The sequence below is a fragment of the Tachysurus vachellii genome, chromosome 19 (assembly GCF_030014155.1).
Source record: "Tachysurus vachellii isolate PV-2020 chromosome 19, HZAU_Pvac_v1, whole genome shotgun sequence".
NCBI lineage: Eukaryota > Metazoa > Chordata > Actinopteri > Siluriformes > Bagridae > Tachysurus > Tachysurus vachellii.
The window spans coordinates 3,313,533-3,335,129 of NC_083478.1; the positions used below are offsets into that span (position 1 = coordinate 3,313,533).

Below are 21,597 nucleotides of genomic sequence, written 5' to 3' on the forward strand. Positions count from 1 at the left end.
AAATAAATAAATAAAGACCAAAATGGCTTTCACAAACAAATTATTAACAAATGTTGATAATATTTCAGCAGCTTGATTATAGAAGATAAATAACAATAATAAGAAGGCTTTATTATTTTTATTCATTATATTACATTACATTATATTATATTATATTATATTATATTATATTATATTATACAAGATTACATATTAGATTACATTAGATTATACTAGATATTATATTATATTATATTATATCTAATCTAATATCTATAATATAATATGTCTAATATAATATAATATAATATAACAATATAATAAAATATCTAATCTAATATCTAATATAATATAATATAATACATTACATTATATTATATTAGATTAGATTAGATTATAATACATTCTATTCTATTCTATTCTATTATATAAAAGATTAGATTAGGTTAGATATTATATATTAGATTAGATTAGATTAGATTAGATTAGATTAGATTAGATTAGATTAGACTAATCTGACATCATTGGCCAACATATGAAAACAGAATACAAAATACAGAATAAAAGTGGCCTTTTCGTTGAAAAAGTGTATTATGTAAAACATTTAGATTGTAGACTTAAAATAAAAAGAGCTAAAATAAAACGAAGCCACCCGAACCTCCCTCATCCACGCGCGCTGTTCACCGAGGGTACAAATTCTCTCAGTAACACATTTACGCGTCACACCGTCGCAGTGACCAATGCGCGAGCCCTGCTAAACATTCTGTACACACAGATTAGCGTAGCCTAGCTTAGCTTAGTCACTTCGCTAGAATATGCGAATTAAAGAGAGGAGGCAGTAAATGTGTACAGTTTGATCTGGACTGCACTGGGGACCGCAGCGGGGGAGAAGAAAAATGGCTGGAATTATTAAAAAACAAATCCTGAAACATTTATCCAGGTAAGAAGATGGTGAATAAACAGAAATCTGTTCTATCATCAGCATCTCAGGACCAGTAACAGTTCGCTGTGGTCATTTAAACACCTTTATACTTATTAACACTATAAATTAACACTGAAACGTATAGATAAAGGCTTATACTAAAATGTCTATGATGTGTTTGAGTGATTCTGGTCTTAATTTGGTTGTTTATGTTGTAAAGGTTGTTTCCCCCTCTGACGTCACTGGGGGACACCGTTATGCTGTCCCTGACGTTTAAATGACAGCAAGTTCCAGTTGTGATATGAATAATGGTTCATATGAATGTGCTGGTTTCAGGGTTACAGGGTTTCTGTTAGCAGCTTGTACTCCATCATGTAATAATATAATACTGAATACAATACAGTCACTGATGTGGTGATAGTTTTGTTAGGAGATGTTTATTTGTTATTTATGGATGTAGTCTCAGATGTGTGCAGCCCAGTAAAGTGGGAGAGGGAGGGGATTTACAGAGAGAGAGAGTGTGAGTGATGGGGGTTTTAGAGTGTGTGTGTGTGAGAGAGAGAGAGAGAGAGAGTGTGAGAGAGAGTGTGAGTGATGGGGGTTTTAGAGTGTGTGTGAGAGAGAGAGAGAGTGTGAGAGAGAGTGTGAGTGATGGGGGTTTTAGAGTGTGTGTGTGTGAGAGAGAGAGAGAGAGAGAGAGAGAGAGAGAGAGAGAGAGTGTGAGTGATGGGGGTTTTAGAGTGTGTGTGTGAGAGAGAGAGAGAGAGAAAAAGAGAGAGAGAGTGTGAGTGATGGGGGTTTTAGAGTGTGTGTGTGAGAGAGAGAGAGAGAGAGTGTGTGTGAGAGAGAGTGTGAGAGAGAGAAAAAGAGAGAGAGAGTGAGAGAGTGATACGGTTTTAGAGTGTGTGTGTGTGTGTGAGAGAGAGAGAGAGAGAGAGTGTGTGAGAGAGAGAGTGTGTGAGAAAGAGAGAGAGAGTGTGTGTGAATGAGTGTGTGTGTGTGTGTGAGAGAGAGAGAGAGAGAAAGAGAGAGAGTGTGTGAATGAGTGTGTGTGTGTGTGAGAGAGTGAGGGGATTTACAGAGAGAGAGTGAGTGATGGGGGTTTCAGAGAGAGTGCGTGAGAGAGAGAGAGATTGAGTGAGGGGCATTTCAGAGAGAGTGTATGTGTGTGTGTGTGTTTGTGAGATAGAGAGAGAGAGATTGAGTGAGGGGTGTTCCAGAGTTTGTGTGTGTGTGTGTGTGTGTGAGAGAGAGAGAGAGAGATTGATTGATTGAGGGGTATTCCAGAGTTTGTGTGTGTGAGAGAGAGAGAGAGAGAGATAAACTATTAAATAACATTTGTTTTTGTAATAAATGTATATTGAATATTGAAAATAACGCACTTCGAGGTGTTAGCAGCTCCGTGCTCACGTGTTGTGCTGCATCAAACAAGCCGAACCCCCAGACCAGGTGTGGATTATTGTCCAATAACAACACAGTCTGCTGTCTGTTTGCCTGTAGCTTAATGTCACATATCCACATTGCATCCTGGGATTTTCAGTCCAGCGTTTCCCCCAAAAGGAGACACTACTTTTACTTCGGCATTCGTGTTAACATGACGTTAAACGTCGCTTGAGAGTGAGAAAAGATGATCGATGGCTTTGACCATAATGAGGATTGCATTCCAACAGATTAGCACCAGAGTCTCATCAGAAATATCAATACAAACATATTTAACATGGATCCTTTAAGCGGTCATTAGTCATGTTAGCGGCAATATGTCTTTTCTCACGTTAATCAGTCCAGAGTCTCCGAGCGATGCCGCAGGATCTCGGATAAAGACGGCAGAACAGACTTTTGGCAGCGACTCGGCCGCGATTCCGCACCACAGCATGTGCTTTTTCACCCACTGAGTGTCTGTTTAACCACACACATGCTGAGCACGACGGGAAATGTTTAATCTCACGTCTTCCAACTGGATCAGTGCTCAGTCTGTGAAAGACAAAGAATCGAGCAAGACAAGTAGAAATAATCCATTAGATTACAAGGCTAAAAGTTTGTGCACCCTTCACCGTCATGTTCATATCGCCTCGTTGAACATCTGAGAAGGTTATTCTCTAGATGTTGGAGCATGGCTGAGGGGTATTGTGAGCATTTATGAGATCAGACTCTGATGTTGTAAGAGTAAGGAGGTCTGGGGTTCGGTCAGTGTTCCATTTCATCCCGAAGGTGTTCAGAATGTTTGAGTCAGAGTCAAAGTGCAGGACACTATGACTCGAGTTCTTCCACTTCAACATCCAACAAACAACGTGCGTTCAATTCTTCATTCTGATTGGTCAGAAGGTGTTGATTATTTTTTTTGGTAAAAACCGAAACCTACTCACATCACTACTTTCATATGACTGTGTTAGAACAGCAATAAAATGCTGGGCTTTATATCACTCCATCACTGGTGATTTTCCTATAACAGCATTCCCCTGAGTTTTATATTTCTCATAATTTGGTTAAATATGGCTGAGATTCTGTAAGGATGTGAAAGCAGAGCTTCGGTGCTCTGGTGTTACCGTAGCAACAGTTGTATAATTATAATTGTAGGCTGTGTGTGTTTAAACGGTGTGGTGTAAGTGAGATATCGGTGCTGAAGTGTTGTGTTCAGTTATTTCGGGAGGAGTTAACGAGCAGATGTAGAACGTGTGAAGGAAAGCGAGGTCTCTGTTAGCTTCAGCAGGTGCTAAACGATCTCATCTGATAGACACGTGTGATGTGGTCACAGTGGCACATCGAGAGCTGGAATGAAGCGTGTGTGTGTTTGTGGTGTTTCTGTTGTGGGGCATGGTGTTTGTGTGTGCATGTGGTGTGTGAGGGGGTGTTACATGTGGTGTTTCGGGGTACATGTGGTGTGTGTATGTGTGTGGGCCTACAAAAGGTGTGTGTGTTGGGGTACATGTGGTGTGTATGTGGGGGTACATGTGGTGTGTGTGTGTGTGTTGGGGTACATTTAGTGTGGGGGTACATGTGGTGTGTGTGTGTGTGTGGTACATGTGTTGTGTGGGGGGTACATGTGGTGTATGTGGGGGCAGGGGTACATGTGGTGTGTGTAGGGGGTACATGTGGTGTGTGTAGGGGGGTACATGTGGCGGGGGCAGGGGTACATGTGGTGTGTGTGGGGGGTACATGTGGTGTGTGGGGTACATATGGTGTGTATGGGGGGTACATGTGGTGTGTGTGTGTGTGTGTGTGGGCATACATATGGTGTGTGTGTTGTGGTACATGTGGATGTGTATGTGGGGGTACATGTGGTGTGTGTGTGTGTGTGTGTGTGTGTGTAGGAGGGGTACATGTGGTGTGTGTGTGTGTGTGTGGGCATACATATGGTGTGTGTGTTGTGGTACATGTGGATGTGTATGTGGGGGTACATGTGGTGTGTGTGTGTGTGTGTAGGAGGGGTACATGTGGTGTGGGGGTACATGTGGTGTGTGTGTGTGTAGGAGGTGTACATGTGGTGTGGGGGGGTACATGTGGTGTGTGTGTGGGGTACATGTGGGGGGCAGGGGTACATGTGGTGTGTGGGGGGGTACATGTGGGGGGGCAGGGGTACATGTGGTGTGTGGGGGGGTACATGTGGTTGTGGTGTTTGTGGGGGGGGTACATGTGGTGTGTGTGGGGGGTACATGTGGGGGGGCAGGGGTACATGTGGTGTGTGTGGGGAAGATGTGGGGGGGCAGGGGTACATGTGGTGTGTGTGGGGGGTACATGTGGTGTGTGTATGGGGGGGTACATGTGGTGTGTGTGTAGGAGGAGTACATGTGGTGTGTGTGGGGGGTACATGTGGTGTGTGTGTAGGAGGAGTACATGTGGTGTGGGGGGGTACATGTGGTGTGTGTGTGTGTGTGTGTGTGGGGGGGGGGGTTATGATGTGAGACACAACGATTGTGAGATTCTCTGCTCCTGTCCAACTGTACCAGAGGTCAGCTATTTGGGGAGGAAGGCAGTCAGGCGCTGATTTGTGGTGTTGATGAGTCGAGGGCAAGAAGCAGAGAGCTGGAAAACGCAGGTAAATAAAAAAGGGTTGTTTGGACTGAATAAAGCCGAAGCAAGTGTGTGTTCTGGTGTCTCTGTGATCAAGACTCTGGTCTCATTCACACATCCACTGAATGTGGAATTTAACAGCTCTCTACACTGTGACGTCAAGACCCTAAGACACACAACACTGAGCACAAAGTGCTGCTGATATGGAGCAAAAATATCAGTTCATCAAACACAATCTGGACACAATACAGTGGTGTTTGTTACAGTTAAAGGCTGTAGGTTTGTTTGTTTCACCTTGATTTTAAAAAGGAAATGAAACACTAAGTGCAAAAATGTCCCGTGAGTCACTGTTACAGTGAACAGGAGGTTTTATATCTTCCTCCCTCCCGTCCTCCCTTCTTCCCTCCCTCCCTTTCTCCCTTCCTTCCTTCCTCCCTCCCTCCCTCCCTTCCTTCCTTCCATCCTTCCTTCCATCCTTATACTTCTCATTTTCCTCTCAGCAATAACTCTTCCGTCTATCCTTCCTTCCAGCCTCCCTTCCTTTTTTTATCTTTTCTTTCTTCTTCTCTCCATTCTTTTACCCTTCCGCTCTCCTTTCACCCACTTCTGTATGCATCTTTTTTCCTTCCTGGCCCCTTTTTTCTTTACTTTGCTGCCTTTCTCCCTACTTTCCTCCTGTCATTTGTTTGTTCCTTCCTCATTTCTTTTTTCCTTCCTTCCCTCTATGCCTTACTTCCTTCTTCCATTTTCCTCCCTTCTGCTCATTATACTTCCTTCCTCCCTCTCTTCCTCCCTCCCTTCCTCCCTCCCGTCCTCCCTTCTTCCCTCCCTCCCTCCCTTTCTCCCTTCCTTCCTTCCTCCCTCCCTCCCTCCCTTCCTTCCTTCCATCCTTCCTTCCATCCTTCTTTCCTCACTCCCTTTCTTTCTGTCCTTCCTCTAATCCTTCCTTATACCTCTCTTTTTCCTCTCAGCAATAACTCTTCCGTCTATCCTTCCTTCCAGCCTCCCTTCCTTTTTTTATCTTTTCTTTCTTCTTCTCTCCATTCTTTTACCCTTCCGCTCTCCTTTCACCCACTTCTGTATGCATCTTTTTTCCTTCCTGGCCCCTTTTTTCTTTACTTTGCTGCCTTTCTCCCTACTTTCCTCCTGTCATTTGTTTGTTCCTTCCTCATTTCTTTTTTCCTTCCTTCCCTCTATGCCTTACTTCCTTCTTCCATTTTCCTCCCTTCTGCTCATTATACTTCCTTCCTTCCTTCCTTCCTTCCTTTCTTCCTTCCTTACTTCCTTTCTATCTTCCTCCCTCCATCCCCCCCTTTTCTTCTCCATCCCTTCATCCTCATGTTCTTCCTTCCTCCATAACGTCCCTCTTGTATAATATTCTTTGTGAGATGAGAGTGAATTATTGTCGCTTTGCGCCTGTTACAGGTTTACAAAGAACCTCTCTCCGGATAAGATCAACCTGAGCACGCTGAAGGGAGAAGGTCAGCTCTCCAACCTGGAACTGGACGAGGAGGTTCTGCAGAACATGCTGGATCTGCCCACGTGGCTCTCCATCAGCCGCGTCTACTGCAACAAAGCCGCCATCAGAGTGAGATTTTAACTGATTGTTGTCTGTAAAGTTAGAGACTTATTTAAGCAATCTAATATCAGTATAGCTGTTGTTACACTAACACAAATATCTCCCTCTCCTCCTCTCTTTCTCTCTCTCCCTCTCAAATGGTCTCTTCTCCAGATCCAGTGGACGAAATTAAAGACAAGCCCCATATGCCTGGTGGGAATCCTCCTTTCTCTCGTTTGTAATTTTCATACCTTTCTCTCTCTTTCTCTCTCTTTCTCTCTCTTTCTCTCTCTTTCTCTCTCTCTCTCTCTTTCTCTGTCTCTATCTCTTTCTCTGTCTCTCTCTCTCTCTCTCTCTCTTTCACTCTCTTTCTCTCTCTCTTTCTCTGTTTCTCTCTCTGTCTCTGTCTCTCTCTCTGTCTCTCTCTCTGCCTCTCTCTCTCTCTCCCCCTCCTTCCTTCTATCTCTCTCTTTCTCTCTTCCTCCATTTCTTGCTCTGATGGTCATCCCTCGATTTCACTTCTCTGTTCTGGGTGGGCAAATAGGCAGACAGAGAATCTGACAGACAGACAGACAGACCTATAGATAGATAGATAGATAGACAAACGAATAACTTCCTCTCCTTTCTCGCTGTAGTTTCTTGACAAGGTGGAAGTAGAGATGATGACATGTGAGGAGCCTCGCCCTCCTAACGGTCCTTCCCCCATTGCCATCACCGCAGGTCAAAGGTCAGATTTAAGCTGTTTTTTTTTTTTGTTTTTTTTTTTTAACGCATTCAGTTTTTGTCTGCTAAAAAAAAATCATACTGCATAACGTGTTAGTGATTATCTGTGTACGTGTGTGCGTTCGTAGCGAGTACGGCTTTGCAGAGAAGGTTGTGGAGGGCATGTCAGTCATCATTAACTCCATCGTTATTAAAGTGAAGTCCAGAGCGTTTCACGCCTCCTTCGAGCTCTGGCAGCTTCAGGGCTTCAGTCTGAACCCTAAGTGGCAGAAGACTGACCTCCGATACACTCGGATCACACACCCTAAGAGAGGAGAGGTAACACACACACACGAACACACACATTCACTATGCGGTCGCATCTTCGTCTTTGTACGGCAATAATATGAGATCCTTTTAAATGTCCTTTAAAACACTGAATAAAACATGCTCATATGAACACACACACACACACAAAAGACTAACTTTGTGCTTTGCGTGTGTATGTTGCAGGTGCTGACCTTTAAAGAAATTAACTGGCAGAGTTTGCGTATCGAGGCAGACGCTATAAAGAGCGAGGACCAGGATTTGGGAAGCACACCGCTACGTCTCATCACCAACCAGGGTCGCATCCGCATCGCTCTTAAACGCAGGGTAAAATCATATAACAGCAATAATTACACAATTAAATAATGAGTCTTTTTTGGAAATTGTGTTGTTTTTGTAGAGAACTGGGAGCTAGATTGAATGAATAAATTAAAGATAGAACAAATAAAAAGAAACAGGTTTTATTATTGTTATTTCTGACAGGTAAAGGACTGTAATGTTCTGGCATCAAAGCTGCTCTTCATCCTGGATGACCTGCTGTGGGTTCTGACCGACTCGCAGCTTAAAGCCGTTATCCATTACGCTAAATCTCTGAGCGAGGCCATGGAGAAATCCGCACAGCAGAGGAAGAGCATGGAGGTACGATTAGTTTCTTCATCGTAGGCTATTAATACTCAGACATTTAAACTGTTTTTATTCTCCAACGTTTCAGTGTCATCTTTTTCAGTGCCATGATCATCCCTTACACCTGCTGCTATATTGGCACTGGGGTGTATATTTACTTTTGGTGTCAAAAATAGTTATTTGTTCTAAAATATCCATTAAATAAATCTATACACCTGCAGATCCACCCCCTCGGTTCAGAAAAAAAACAACTGTTTTAAAATATTTTTTTAAATTGTGTTTCAGACAGCCCCCACCTCACCTGGACCCCGTCCACCCTGGCCAGAGCCACACCCAGCCCCTGTGGCCACGCCCAACACTTTAGCAGAGTATTTCGACCTTTATGATGTGAAAGAGTCGTCGTATCACACATTTATTTCTCGCCTTGACCTGCACATCTGCAACGACAGCTCATCACCAGAAACAGGTCGGCTCACCCTACACAACTCACCTACCTCACCCCAACACATTTGGCCTCATTTACCTCACCTCAACACACCTGGCCTCATTTACCTCACCTCAACACACCTGGCCTCATTTACCTCACCTCAACACACCTGGCCTCATTTACCTCACCTCAACACACCTGGCCTCATTTACCTCACCTCAACACACCTGGCCTCATTTACCTCACCTCAACACACCTGGCCTCATTTAACTCACCTCAACACACCTGGCCTCATTTAACTCACCTCAACACACCTGGCCTCATTTACCTCACCTCAACACACCTGGCCTCATTTAACTCACCTCAACACACCTGGCCTCATTTAACTCACCTCAACACACCTGGCCTCATTTACCTCATCTCAACACACCTGCCTTCATTTACCTCATCTCAACACACCTGCCTTCATTTACCTCATCTCAACACACCTGGCCTCATTTACCGCACCTTAACACACCTGGCCTCATTTACCTCACCTCAACACACTTGGCCTCATGTACCTCATATCAACACACCTGGCCTCATTTACCTCATCTCAACACACCTGGCCTCATTTACCTCACCTCAACACACTTGGCCTCATGTACCTCATCTCAACACACCTGGCCTCATTTACCTCATCTCAACACACCTGGCCTCATTTACCTCATCTCAACACACCTGGCCTCATTTACCTCACCTCAACACACTTGGCCTCATGTACCTCATCTCAACACACCTGGCCTCATTTACCTCATCTCAACACACCTGGCCTCATTTACCTCACCTCAACACACTTGGCCTCATGTACCTCATCTCAACACACCTGGCCTCATGTACCTCATCTCAACACACCTGGCCTCATTTACCTCACCTCAACACACCTGGCCTCATTTACCTCACCTCAACACACCTGGCATCATTTACCATGTTCAACACACATTTTACCTTTGACTTTTTTTCTTTAGACGAACCACCTATTCCAGGCTCCCAGGGTGCAATGCAGCTGACCTTTCGTAAACTGGGTTTCGATTATTACCCCTTCCACAGACCAAGTGAGTGTATAAAGGAACATTTATTTTGTTTACATTTATTTTAGCTTAATAATCTATATCGTTATGTAGAACGGCATAAATATTAATGGAGAATCATTTTGTGTGTGTGTGTGTGTGTGTGTGTGTGTGTGTGTAGGTGATGGCTGTCGTCATTGGGAGCGTTACTGCAGCGCTTTGGACTCTCGAACTCAGTGGGCATCGAAACTGCTACAGGATTTTCAGAAAAAACTGGAGAGCTCATTATTTCCCCAGCCTTCATCGGAACCTTGTGAACCCAACACACAGTCTCCAGCCAAAAAAATACACGGTGAGAAAGACAGAACTGAGAAATATCTCAGGGAGATACAATAAGCTTTATGTTTTTGTTTGAACTGATATAATGATACCATTTATTTTATGCCTATTAGGAGATGGAGAGTCTGTAACAGTAACAAACGCTGACGAAAGTTTAGCTTTAAAGAAACTCCGCTCCAGCTGCATGGTGATCCGTGTGGACGATCTGGACATCCATCAGGTTTTTGTCAACACACACATTCATACAAATTGTTTAGGATTTGTAGCCCCACCCCATTAGGGTCTAGTCTGTCTGTAAATTGTCAACTAATTTATGTCAGTGTGGCTGTTTATCTCTTTCAATTCAATTCAATTCAAGTTTATTTCTATTACAATCGACATTGTCTCAAAGCAGCTTTACAGAACATAAACATGGAACAAAATGTTAATATAAAGAATAATATAATAGATTAATAGAATACAAAATTCAAGATTAATATTAGATAGATTTAGTTCACAATGTGTATGTATTTATCCCCAATGAGCAAGTCTGAGGTGACTCAGGCAGCAGTGGCAAGAAAAAACTCCCTTAGACGGTAAAGGAAGAAACCTTGAGAGGAACCAGACTCAAAGGGGAACCCGTCCTCATATGGGTGACACTGAATTGTGTGATTATAAATATACAGTCTAACAAATGTTGTATAGATGCAAAAGATCACATGGAGTTCACATCTCCTCTTTAGTATCGCAGAGTCTGACTGGAGCTGGTAGATCTCTAGACGCCTCAGGATTCACTGAGTCGGCCTCGTCTAAGTGGAGGTCCAAAAAAATCTCTTCCACCTGTTTCTTCTCAGTTGAGTGAATGTGCCACAGTAACACAAACAGAACAGAGAAGTGAAAGAGTTTGTGGTCATAGGAAAGATAGGGGGATGATCAATATAGGAAGAGAGACAAAAATGAGAGAAAAATTACTACTAATAGTATAGACCTTGTTTCCAACTTATAGCTATTTCTCTCGCTCTCCGTGTTCCTCTCGCCCACACACTTCCATTGTATGTGTTGACATCACAGGTGTTTTTTACACACGCATACACACCCACACACACGCATAAATGTCAGGAATTTTTTTAAGTTTTTCCAAAGAAGAACTAAATGAAGAACCTCAGACTGAGCTGTGACTCACCATCTCTGTGTCTGTCTCCATGTTTTCTCAGGTGTCCACCGGGGGGCGTCACAGCAAGAAAACCCAGTCGCTTTTATCGTGTAACCGCAAAGTGCTGAACATGGCAGAGAACACTCCCGCGATCCACCTGCAGTTTACCGAGTATTACTTCCCTCACAGTGCCGGAGGACCGGGTACCTCTGACATTTCACTGCAGTCGTATTTGCAGTATTCTTTTTGTTTATTTAATATATTTACATTTCTTATAAAAAAATAGATGCTAATCTGGCTACAATAATTAGGCCAAACAACTGAATAAGGCTAAAGCAGACAGCTTTACTAACAAACTAGTACGGTGGACAGGCTTACCAGCTAACTAGCGCTGTAGCAGGCTAACAAACACATTACTGCTAACTAGCACATTATTGCTGTAGTAATACATTGTTTAGCAGATAGCTTGACCAACTAATTAGGTCATAATTAGCGCTATATACTAAGGCAGGCAATTTTTATAAAAAATAATAAGCAGCACAAGCTAGTTTAATCTCTCTCTCTCTCTCTCTCTCTCTCTCTCTCTCTCTCTCTCTCTTTCTCTCATGTCTCTCTGCAGTACCATGCTCTAATCTGTACGGGCAGCTGAACGGTCTGCAGCTGTGTGTTGATGCTGCGAGCGTGTTGTGGATGTATGCGTTTTGTCGTGGCTTGCTGACGACTCTGGAGCAGGTGAAGGCCTTTTATCACCTGCAGGACAGCAGCAAGAGTGACGAACACGTGGACGTCAGAGTGGACGCTTCACAGCTGAAGGTAAGGTCATGACTTCCTGTAAAATATCAACGTTGTCATCTCTAATTCTTCCCGTCTTGCTGATTGTTGTTTTTTTTTTTTTTCCTCCATAGCTGATTGTTCCTCTCGACTCGTCCATCTTGGAGCACCCCGATCGTCCACATTCTCTGGGTTTCACTCTGTCTCAGGCATTTCTGAGCAACACCAATCACTCTCCTCACTCGTCGTTCTCCGATCTCGAGTCCACGTTCTCTTCTTTTTCCTCTCAGCCGTTTTTCCGACCCTCACCAGGCTCTCCTTTTCCTCGTGACCGCAACACCTTGCACCCTCTTCCTCCGGCGTTTCTAAAGTCCGACCCGTCGCTCTTACTTTCACGTTCATCTTCGCAAGACGTCTGGAGTCTAAGTCTGTCCAGAGCTGCAGGGTATTTTGAAGGCGCTCGGCGAGGAGGCAAAGCGCCGCCGTTCATGGAGCCGTTTGCTGCGTGTGTATGGATGTGCCGACCGCAAGCTTTAACGAGGTCGATTAATCAGGACGGATCGTTAACCGATGCAGGAAATGGGACGGCAAAACCGTCCAATCACGACACTCCATCAGCATCCTTCCACTTCCTGGTTCAATCCATCACTCCAATCCGAATGTGGCTCAGTCATTATCAGTATGTTGCTCTTCTCCGGATGAAGGATTACCTCGCTAGGTTAGCCTCTGACCTCAATCGCTTTCCGAGTGCAAAAACGAAAACGCAGGCTTCACCATCGGTGTGTGTATCACTCCTGTTAGAGTCGCTGGAGCTCGGTTTGCTTCTTCCGCCCGTCATCGAGAAAACAGAAGAAGCAGAAGCGCCAGAGGAAACGGACACACCAAGCCTGACAGACTCTGATCTCTCGCCGTCGCGCCCAGACAGCGGGATTGTTGGAAGCACTGAAAAAGCGTTAGAGCAGGAGGAGGAGGTGTGTGATGGAGCCGGAGAGGGGCCTGTAGAGGAGGCATGCGAGGCTATTGAAGAGGGATTGGACGAAGGGAAAAGGCAGGGAGGCGATTCGCAGTTCGCACCATTAGTCGCCTCAGCATCACTGTCTCCCGCTACAGTGCAGAATCAGAACACTTCCATGGTCAGCCTGGAGGGGGAGCTGTCCAACGCACTCAGTGTGACCAAAGACGTCACTAAAGATGCCCTCAGCGCTTCCCTGGACCTCACCAAGGGGGCTCTGTCCATCACTAAAGACGCTTTCAGCATCCTGAGCCGCGGCTCTGCCATGAGCAAAATATTCAGCACTCAGAGCAAGTGAGGAACGAGTCGAAGTAACATTTTACTTCACTTAACTTTCTAGAGTCGAGAGAAACGAGATCGAATTATTAACATTTGAAATTTGGGTAAAAAATGTCAAGATATCAGATATATGTACCTGATAAGTGTGTGTACAGTTTACTGTGTTTAATAACTTGTGTGTTAACCTTGTGTGTGTTTGTGTGTGTCTAGAGAACCAGACGATTCTGCTCTGCGTCTGCCGCCCCTTAAACACTCGTTTTCCCAGAATTCCTGTGACAGTGTTGTCATGGACACCAGCACCGTTGACGACAGACTCTCACTGGACAGCGACACCAGTGAAAACTTCATCATCTTCACAGACTCGGGTATGACATCATCACCACGTTAGTCATCACCCTCAGTTATATCTTTGGCATCACTCACTATCACACCTTTCTATCTGTCTGTGTGCCTCTTTCTGTCCCTCTCTCTGCATCTCTCTCTCTCTCTCTCTCTCTCTCTCTCTCTCTCTCTGTCTGCCTCTACATGTGTCTCTCTTGTTATCTCTGTCTGTCTATCTGCATGTCTGTTTTTCTTTGCTCGTCTCTCTCTCTCTTTGTGTCTGTCTCTCTGCGTGTGTCTCTCTCTGTCCTTCTCGCTGTAAATATCTGCATGTCTGTCTGTCTCTCTCTTTTCCTGTCTCTCTCTCTCTCTTTTACTGTCTCTTCCTATTCTTTCCCCGTCTGTCTCAACCTATCTCAGATTCCGCTCGTCCTAACGGCACTCCCATCCACTCTGTGAGAACAGACGGAGGATCATCTGCTGATCTGAGCAGCTCTTTGTCTCACAGCTCTGACAACATGTCTCAGGATATGGTGAGACACACACACACACACACACACACAGGTTGTATATATTTTTAGCCAAGTGACGCATGTCTCAGGAGTTTCAGTTCCACACTTTATGATGTAACATCACAACAGAAGCTTTCTTCGTCTCCTTCAGGTGTTTGTGCTGCTGCTGTCTCTGCGTGCTGTTCGCTCTCTGATGCAGCTCCATGAGCAGGACGCAGTGGTGGCGACGGAGGTTCAGTCTGTTACGCCAGAGCAGCTGGGAAACCAGCGAATGGTGGACCTGCAAACGTTCACACATTGTGAGACACACTCAGATGCTCCAAGACAAGAAGAGATACATTACCCTAACCAGAATCAGAGCAATCTTCTCTCTGTCCTCTCACAGGTGCTTCCTCTCCACCGATGTCCCCTGTGTCCCGCCCCCCAGTGCTGTGCGTCAGGGTGGAGGCGGGGCCAGGGGCAGGGCGTCACTGCCGCACGGCGGAGAGTGCAGGTTTCGTAGAGGTGTGTGTGCGCGGGTGCGAGGCCGAGCTGCTCACATCGACAATAAACACACTCGGCCCGTTCATGGAAGACGAGCTGAACTCGGACGCCCAGCCAATCAGAATCACCGTGCACAACACCCGCATTACGCTCAAGGTGAGGGAGGGGGCGGAGCTGTCGGAAATCTAAGGGAACGTACTTTAAGTGGTGTGATTATACTGTTGCTGATAAGTGGAGAAGAAAAGCAGTTTAGTAAAAAATTAGACCTTCTTGTTGTCATGCTAACTAGTTAGCACACTAATTAGCCAGCATGCTAACTCGCTATCAGAAAATATAGAAAGAGGAGACAGAAAATGTATGGAATTAGGAAAACTAACAGATTGTGTGTGTGTGTGTGTGTGTGTGTGTGTGTGTGTGTGTGTGTGTGTGTGTGTTTGTTTCAGGATGACGGTCCCCGTGTGTATCCCACCGCCCCCCAGCCTCTTCCTGTCTCCTTTGTCTTAGATGGTGTAGTTCTGGAGCGACTGGACGATGCAATGCTTACAGTCAGACGTGGGTACTGTGTGTGTGTGTGTGTGTGTGTGTGTGTGTGTGTGTGTGTGTGTGTGTGTGTGTGTGTGTGTGTGTGTGTGTGTGTGTGTGTGTGTGTGTGTGTGTGTGTGTGTGTGTGTGTGTGTGTGTGTGTGTGTGTGAGTGCGTGCGTGCGTGTGTGTGTGAGCGCTTTATTGATATCCGTTTCATATACTTTCCTCTCTCAGCCACCGCCAGCCAATCAGGAAACAAAGCCTGTTGTCAACCCGAAGGAGATGACAAGGTACACACACACACACACATACACACAGGAACTGTTTGACTAAATGTACCTGTTTTGCAGTTTTTGTACTAAAAGGCACTTGTATCTCTTTTGATAAACAACTTTTTTATCCCTTGTGTTTTCAGACCCAGGCTCTACAGTCTGAGCTTTCTGACGTTCACTCCGCACTCTCCGCTGCCATCTCCGATCGAGAACGTCTCTTAGAAGAAATCCGCAAATACGACCCGTCCTTCGTGCTATGACCTCACACCACTACTGGGCAAAGGTCAAAAGTCATAGTTCGATTGTAGAACTTTGTGTGTGTGTGTGTGGAAAGCTTGTTATTTATGTACTCTTCCTGCTCTACTGATAACCAGGTGCCATGAAGAGTTTTACTTCCTGATACTTGTTTACTTCCTGTTACTTAGTAACTGGTTCAGTGTTAACGCTTTTATTTTTTATTGTATTTTTTTTTTTAATATTATTTTGTTGTTAATAGACCGGTACAGTTAGTATAGGCTGCTAATGAGATACATCACTGGTGTGTGTGTGTGTGTGTGTGTGTGTGCGTGCGTGTGCGCGTGAGGTGAAAATGTGTGTGAGGTACATCAGTTGTATGTGTAAATTCAGTTGTAGGTATTTGTATAATACACACACACACACACACACACACACACACACACACAGAGTCAACTCTTTACATGTGCCAATTTAAAAAATGCCACAAAATATTTCTCATCGATTTCAAGTAAAATTCACTTTATTTTTTTTTACACATACATCCCACAGTGGACTTCTTTCTCTAATACCCTCAAGTGCGGTGTGCAACGTGGAGGGGTTTTTGTGCTAATTAGAACACAACCATAAACGCTAGACCCTTCTAGACCACAGTAGTGCTGCTGTGTGTGTGTGTGTGTGTGTGGTTAATACCAAGGTGTATCACTAATCACTAACCAGTGCATGTATGGGTTATTTTTAGTGTTTATTTAATTATTTTTTTTTAAATAATGTTTTGGTACCAGCTGTGTGAGTGTGTGTGTGTGTGTGAGAGAGGGATTTGTTCTAAGTTATAATTTTTTACAACTTGATTTGCACAAACCTGAAAATGTGATGTGCGAGGTGTTGGTGTGATCTGCATGCTCGACTCTCTCTACCTTAGCTGCGTAGGATCAAGCGTAAAGGTGTTTAAGCGTCTGTTTGATTTGAGCTACTTGTGGCCCGGTATGTGATTATCGCGGCGGAAGGTAGGAGCAGATTGTGGTGTGTAAATAAGTTTACTTTATTATTTGTTTGTAAGGCAGAAAGGCAGAAAACTAGCCGCGTGGTCTTATTTTAATAAGATTCTGCGTTCCAGCCAAACGTCGCCTCATCATCCTGGATTAGTTTCGAGGTACTTCCTGTTATCCGTTATGTTACCGTAGCTATAAACAGCCAAATCTCTCTTGAAGTTAATGCGCCAAAAAAACAGCTCTTCACGTTACTAAGAATCCCAAACGTTTCCTACGCCGGGAATCTCGCTGACGCTTACAGAGTAGACTGACACGCTGACACCGGAGACTCCTTTTTTTTTTTCTTTACACTTCAAACAAAACACAAAACGTCACCATTGTTAGTTTTAATCCAGTTATTTTCAGTCTTATATTATTGTGGCTCCTCGTCCACGCAAGTCGCTGTGTATTCGCTGTTGCTATAGAAACGATATTCGTAGTATGGATATAAGTATAGATACTATACTATACTGTATGTTGTTATTGTAAAACTAGCAGTTATGTTACAGCGGGAACTTCAGAGCTGCTTCAATAGAAAATTTATCATCATCTGTGGAATTCGGGTATAATTTCCGACACGATGTCCGACAGATTCAGCGTTTATTCGCTTTAATTACAAATCCGTTAAATTACTCAAAAGACCGGCGTTTGCTGACCCCACGACCTTAACCAGGACATTGAAACCATTTCACCGTATCACGCGTCCTTGATTTATTTAGGGAACATTGTAAAGAGCTGGAAGTCCCATCACTACAGTTACTCACTTTACTGTCTCCGTGTCACGAGAGTGAAAATGTTCTTAATCAGGGCTTCCAGCTTGTTTTAAGAAACACATCAGTCCACTCAGTCCAATGTCGACTGAACCAGACCCCCCAAAATACTTAATGTATATATACTTCACACATACGTACGTCAAACTTAGTAATTATGTTGGCTTTGTAGAAGCCAACATTCTGTTTTAATATTTAAGCTTAGACAAAAATGTATCAAGAGTAACTCCTCCTAGGGCTTTCGAGCCACATGCACCAAATTTGGATATGTTGTAGATCCTGGTCTGAAGTTTGTCCTGGTCTGTTGTTTTTCTAAGCGATCCGAGTACCGGTACTACCGGTACCGGGTCTCAAAGTGGCCTTTTTTCCCATAGACTCCCATTATAAACTTTGGAGGTTTATAACTCGGCAAGCTTTCGAACTATCTACACCAAACTCGGCCAGCTCCTTTAGGGTGATACTCTGAACAAACTTTTAAATTGGTGTACCGACTGGCCTTTCGGTTGTCCCGCAGCCCCGCCCCAATATATGCAAAATCAAAAAACTTTTTACAACATGGACATGTGACATATCAAAACACTCAGAACAATGAGGGGAACTTGCTCAGGAGTATTCGGATGATGTCACATGCTCGTCTCCACTTACCTCCAAATGTTTTGGCACCCTAGCTTTCTGTCTACTTGCTTCCAAAAGTAACACTGACCCTTATGTCCACTCGCCTCCAAAAAGCCAACATCAAAGTTTGTTGCGACAAACTTTACAAATCTAGTTAAGTACTTAAGCACATCTTCATTTTGCATTCAACACATTAACAGATTAAAGGTATCACCAAAAGCCGAAGATTTGGAAATTTAAGAAAGGGGAAAAATAGTTTAGTCTGGGAACGAAGAAAGATATGGTTACATTAGAGATATGGTTACATTAAAGTCTGTGTTTTTTGTGGGTTTTTTGTTTTGTTTTGTTTTTTTTCTCAATCATTATGCATCATTTGCTCATTTTGTCAGAGTTTATGGCTCTGGATATTTTGCCTCCTAGAGAAGTAACTTTTTTTTTTGTTTTTAAACCTTCAGATCAGTTCCAGTACCATTATTAGTTAAACATCATGACACAGTTAATTGCAAGTTAAACACTGTATGATCTATAAATCTAAGCAGAAAATGTGTGACTTTTTATTAGGTTTAAAAAAAACAAAAAAAACACCAAGGCTGATCTGGACTCCAGTGCGACTCAGTAAGACTCTTGTAACAGACTTTGTTCTCCTCGAACTGTTTACAGGTGAAAAAAACTTTTCAAACTTTTAGTCAAGACCAAGATTATATTTTAGCGAGACCGATGCTGGGTCCAAACACAAATGCCAAAAAAGTCAATGCAGAAATCGCTGTCTGATATCAGCTGTAAAAACAAATCCATCCCAGGTCTTGCAGTAAATTGATAGATCACTGATTCGTAGCAGACAATGAACAATATTTAAATACCAAGCAAGAATACATCATTTCAAAGAAAGAGGAATTTGGAAGGTGTTTTTTAAAAAAAAATAAAACTCCCCATGTTTACTTGGTAGTGTAGATCACATTGCGATGACGTTGACGTTATTATTTCTTTTCACACTGAACAGCGTCGTAGCCTTAGTGTAAAATGTGTAGCATTTTTTCGCGGGGGGGGGGGGGGGGCGCAACTTTAACGCTGTAAGAATGTAAACGGTCTTCCACATGAGTGTGTGAGTGGGTGTGTGCTAGTGTGTACGCTGTGAGACACACCGAGAGAAACACAGCAACAAAAAAACAACTAAGATAAGCTTCGTTTGCCTTCATTTTCCCGTAAACTTTTTTATGCATGATCAAACTCGATATTTTACACAAGCACAACACTTGTGTATATATCAGCGTGTATATCAGCGTCATGAGTTTTATTTAAGAGACGTCGTGTTGGATTGGGACGCAGCCCAGTCTCCTGTAGTTTCTAAGGATTTTCAATGTATTTTTTTTTTTTTTTTTTTAAATTTTAGGAATAGTCTCTTTGTGTGTATCAGTAAGTAAGTCAAGTGAAGGTCACGAACCTTTCGGTTCACTCGTTAAACGCTCGTTGTGTTTCGCCTACGATGCAGATACGCCGACTACGTGGCCTCGTCCCAGTCGAATAAGGCACGCACGCCTGACTCCTGTTATACCGCTGGAGTTTCTGTAATAAAAGCGACGCCGTCCGTGATCAGTTTGGTCGGCTTTGTCCCAAACCGCAATCCACCCTACTCACTTTGTCCCTTCTCAGCTTCCAGGGAAATTCGTCAGGTGCTGATATTAAGTGGTTTCTATTACAGAACGTGAGACACGTTTTTTTTTTCTCGGGTGCTATCTACCCAGGCAGCGTCCTTCTAAACGGAACGCCGGGGGACATGACGTTATTATTAAACATCCATGATCCAGTGCAGTGTGTGCTCAACATCCTGCAGTACGTCGTATAGTATAACCGAATTATCGCTCTATACCTAGTTTAGACACTTCATTCTGGGGATTTTAGGACCTGTCCTGCGGTCTGTATAGATGCGAGTGCTCTCATGATTACATTTCCAAGATTCTGTAATGGACTAGTCAAAAATGACCGTGTGTTCCTGAGTCATATTTCGTCTGATCCCTACTTAATAAAAATAATGCATGGCCATGACGACTTAAGTCCAGGTTAACACTTAACACAGAGAATGAGATCAGTCAGTGAGTGTAGCCACAATTTAACACGTGAGAACGAGATAATTGCATCTGAGCACTGCTTAGCCACATAAGCAAATGAGATAATAAAGTAACTGAAGCCACGACTCAAGATATTCAAGTGTGGCCATATAATGTGTAAACGAGATAATTGTGGTCTCGACTTGACAACAGAAGACGATGTGAGAATAATTAGTAACACGAGCAAACGAGATAATTAAGGTGGTGAAGCCATGACTCTGTAACGCAACAGAACAGGATCAATATGTGTAGAAGTAACGAGAGAAAACGAGATAATTAAGTTGCGGCTATACCTAATTATCTTGTTCTCCCATGTTAAATGTTGTACTAAGATGAGAAAATGAGATAATTGTGGCCAAGGCTGACAATGCGAGAAGTAAACGTGGACATTACTTAATAATGTGAGCAAACGAGTTAATTAAGTGAAGTGAAGTGACTTGCGTAACATGAGAAAATGAGATAATTATGTCTGTAACATGAGAAAATGAGATAATTATGTCTGTAACATGAGAAATTGAGAATTAAGTCTGGCTGTAACACGAGAAAACAAGATAATTAAGCGTGGCCAGGACTTACCAGTGTGAGATGAGATAATTCTGGCTACAATTCTGTAACGCAACCCAAGATAAGAACTCCACAACTCACAAAACAATGAACGTCTCGCTTCTGTCATTTCCAATAACGAGATAAATTAGATGTTGTGGTAATGCTAATGTTTATTGTTCATTAATATAAAAACCATGTAGTAATGTATAATATCAATAATAATTATCATCCTCATCATTTTCAGCCCTAGTAAAGTGATGATTATGAGGTTGTAGCCACGTGTTATTATTTTAAACAGCTATGTCACAAGCAATGGTCTTTCAACTTTTTGTAAATAATAAAAGAAAATACTAATAATTTCAGCCCTATTCCAGTTTTTCCCTAATTGTTGAGATGCACCAGCAGGTTAACATAAAAAAACATTTAGAACATTATAAGTTTGACCCAGGAGCAGACTCGATTATTTTTTCCCCTACTTTTAACTTTTAAGGCTCTAAAAGATGTGTGTTAATAACAGGATCGTTACATCACACAGCGTGAACAAGGCCATGAGTGAGATTAGAACATCTGGGCTAAATGGGACACGACCCAGAGACATCAAGTGTACTTGATTCCTCATTAATACACTACAACTCCATCACGTGCTCACACGCATGATCTCAGATCCCGTAACAGTGTTCAGATGTTCATTTTATATTTATATCATCGTGGGGTATTTACTGATTGAGGGGGGGAACAAATTGGTTCTGTGAACCATGACTGTATGTGCAGAATAAAAAAAAAAAACAAATTGAATGAATAAAAGTCGACCAAAAGATCAGAAACGGTGTCTGTACTTCTTCTTCGCTATAAGCCGATGTTACTGTAATCACCTGCAATAACCTGCTGATGGTTTTTCCACTAAAACATAAGAACAACGCAGCGAAGGTTTTGCTTTTCGTTGCTTCACGTCTTTGACGTAAACCAATCCAATGTTTATTTATAACGTTCAATTGATTTTTTTTTGTTTTTGGCACGAAAGCTTAACAAGAACAAAAAAAAAAACAAAACAGAAA

At 43.1% G+C, this 21,597-nt stretch overlaps 1 protein-coding gene across 1 annotated transcript; it reads left to right on the forward strand.

Moving 5' to 3' along the window:
• The first annotated feature begins 683 nt into the window (after window positions 1-683).
• Window positions 684-21,340, forward strand: bltp3a (bridge-like lipid transfer protein family member 3A). Its single transcript, XM_060895143.1, has 21 exons — window positions 684-919; window positions 6,335-6,497; window positions 6,642-6,680; window positions 7,103-7,194; window positions 7,319-7,508; window positions 7,683-7,823; window positions 7,980-8,135; window positions 8,406-8,586; window positions 9,555-9,641; window positions 9,778-9,948; window positions 10,049-10,155; window positions 11,129-11,270; window positions 11,687-11,880; window positions 11,973-13,144; window positions 13,340-13,494; window positions 13,871-13,983; window positions 14,114-14,261; window positions 14,348-14,601; window positions 14,889-14,997; window positions 15,204-15,259; window positions 15,385-21,340. Exons 1-21 carry the CDS (start codon window positions 876-878, stop codon window positions 15,499-15,501), a joined length of 3,831 nt encoding a protein of 1,276 aa, XP_060751126.1. The 5' UTR covers window positions 684-875; the 3' UTR covers window positions 15,502-21,340.
• Window positions 21,341-21,597: the final 257 nt, after the last annotated feature.

What these genes read in the sequence shown, in the direction of transcription:
- bltp3a (XM_060895143.1), top strand. Translation starts at nt 876, where the DNA reads ATGGCTGGAATTATTAAAAAACAAATCCTGAAACATTTATCCAG. An exon ending in ACGATCTGGACATCCATCAG is followed by an intron (nt 10,156 to 11,128) that starts GTTTTTGTCAAC and finishes ATGTTTTCTCAG; the next exon opens with GTGTCCACCGGGGGGCGTCA. An exon ending in TGGACGCTTCACAGCTGAAG is followed by an intron (nt 11,881 to 11,972) that starts GTAAGGTCATGA and finishes TTTCCTCCATAG; the next exon opens with CTGATTGTTCCTCTCGACTC.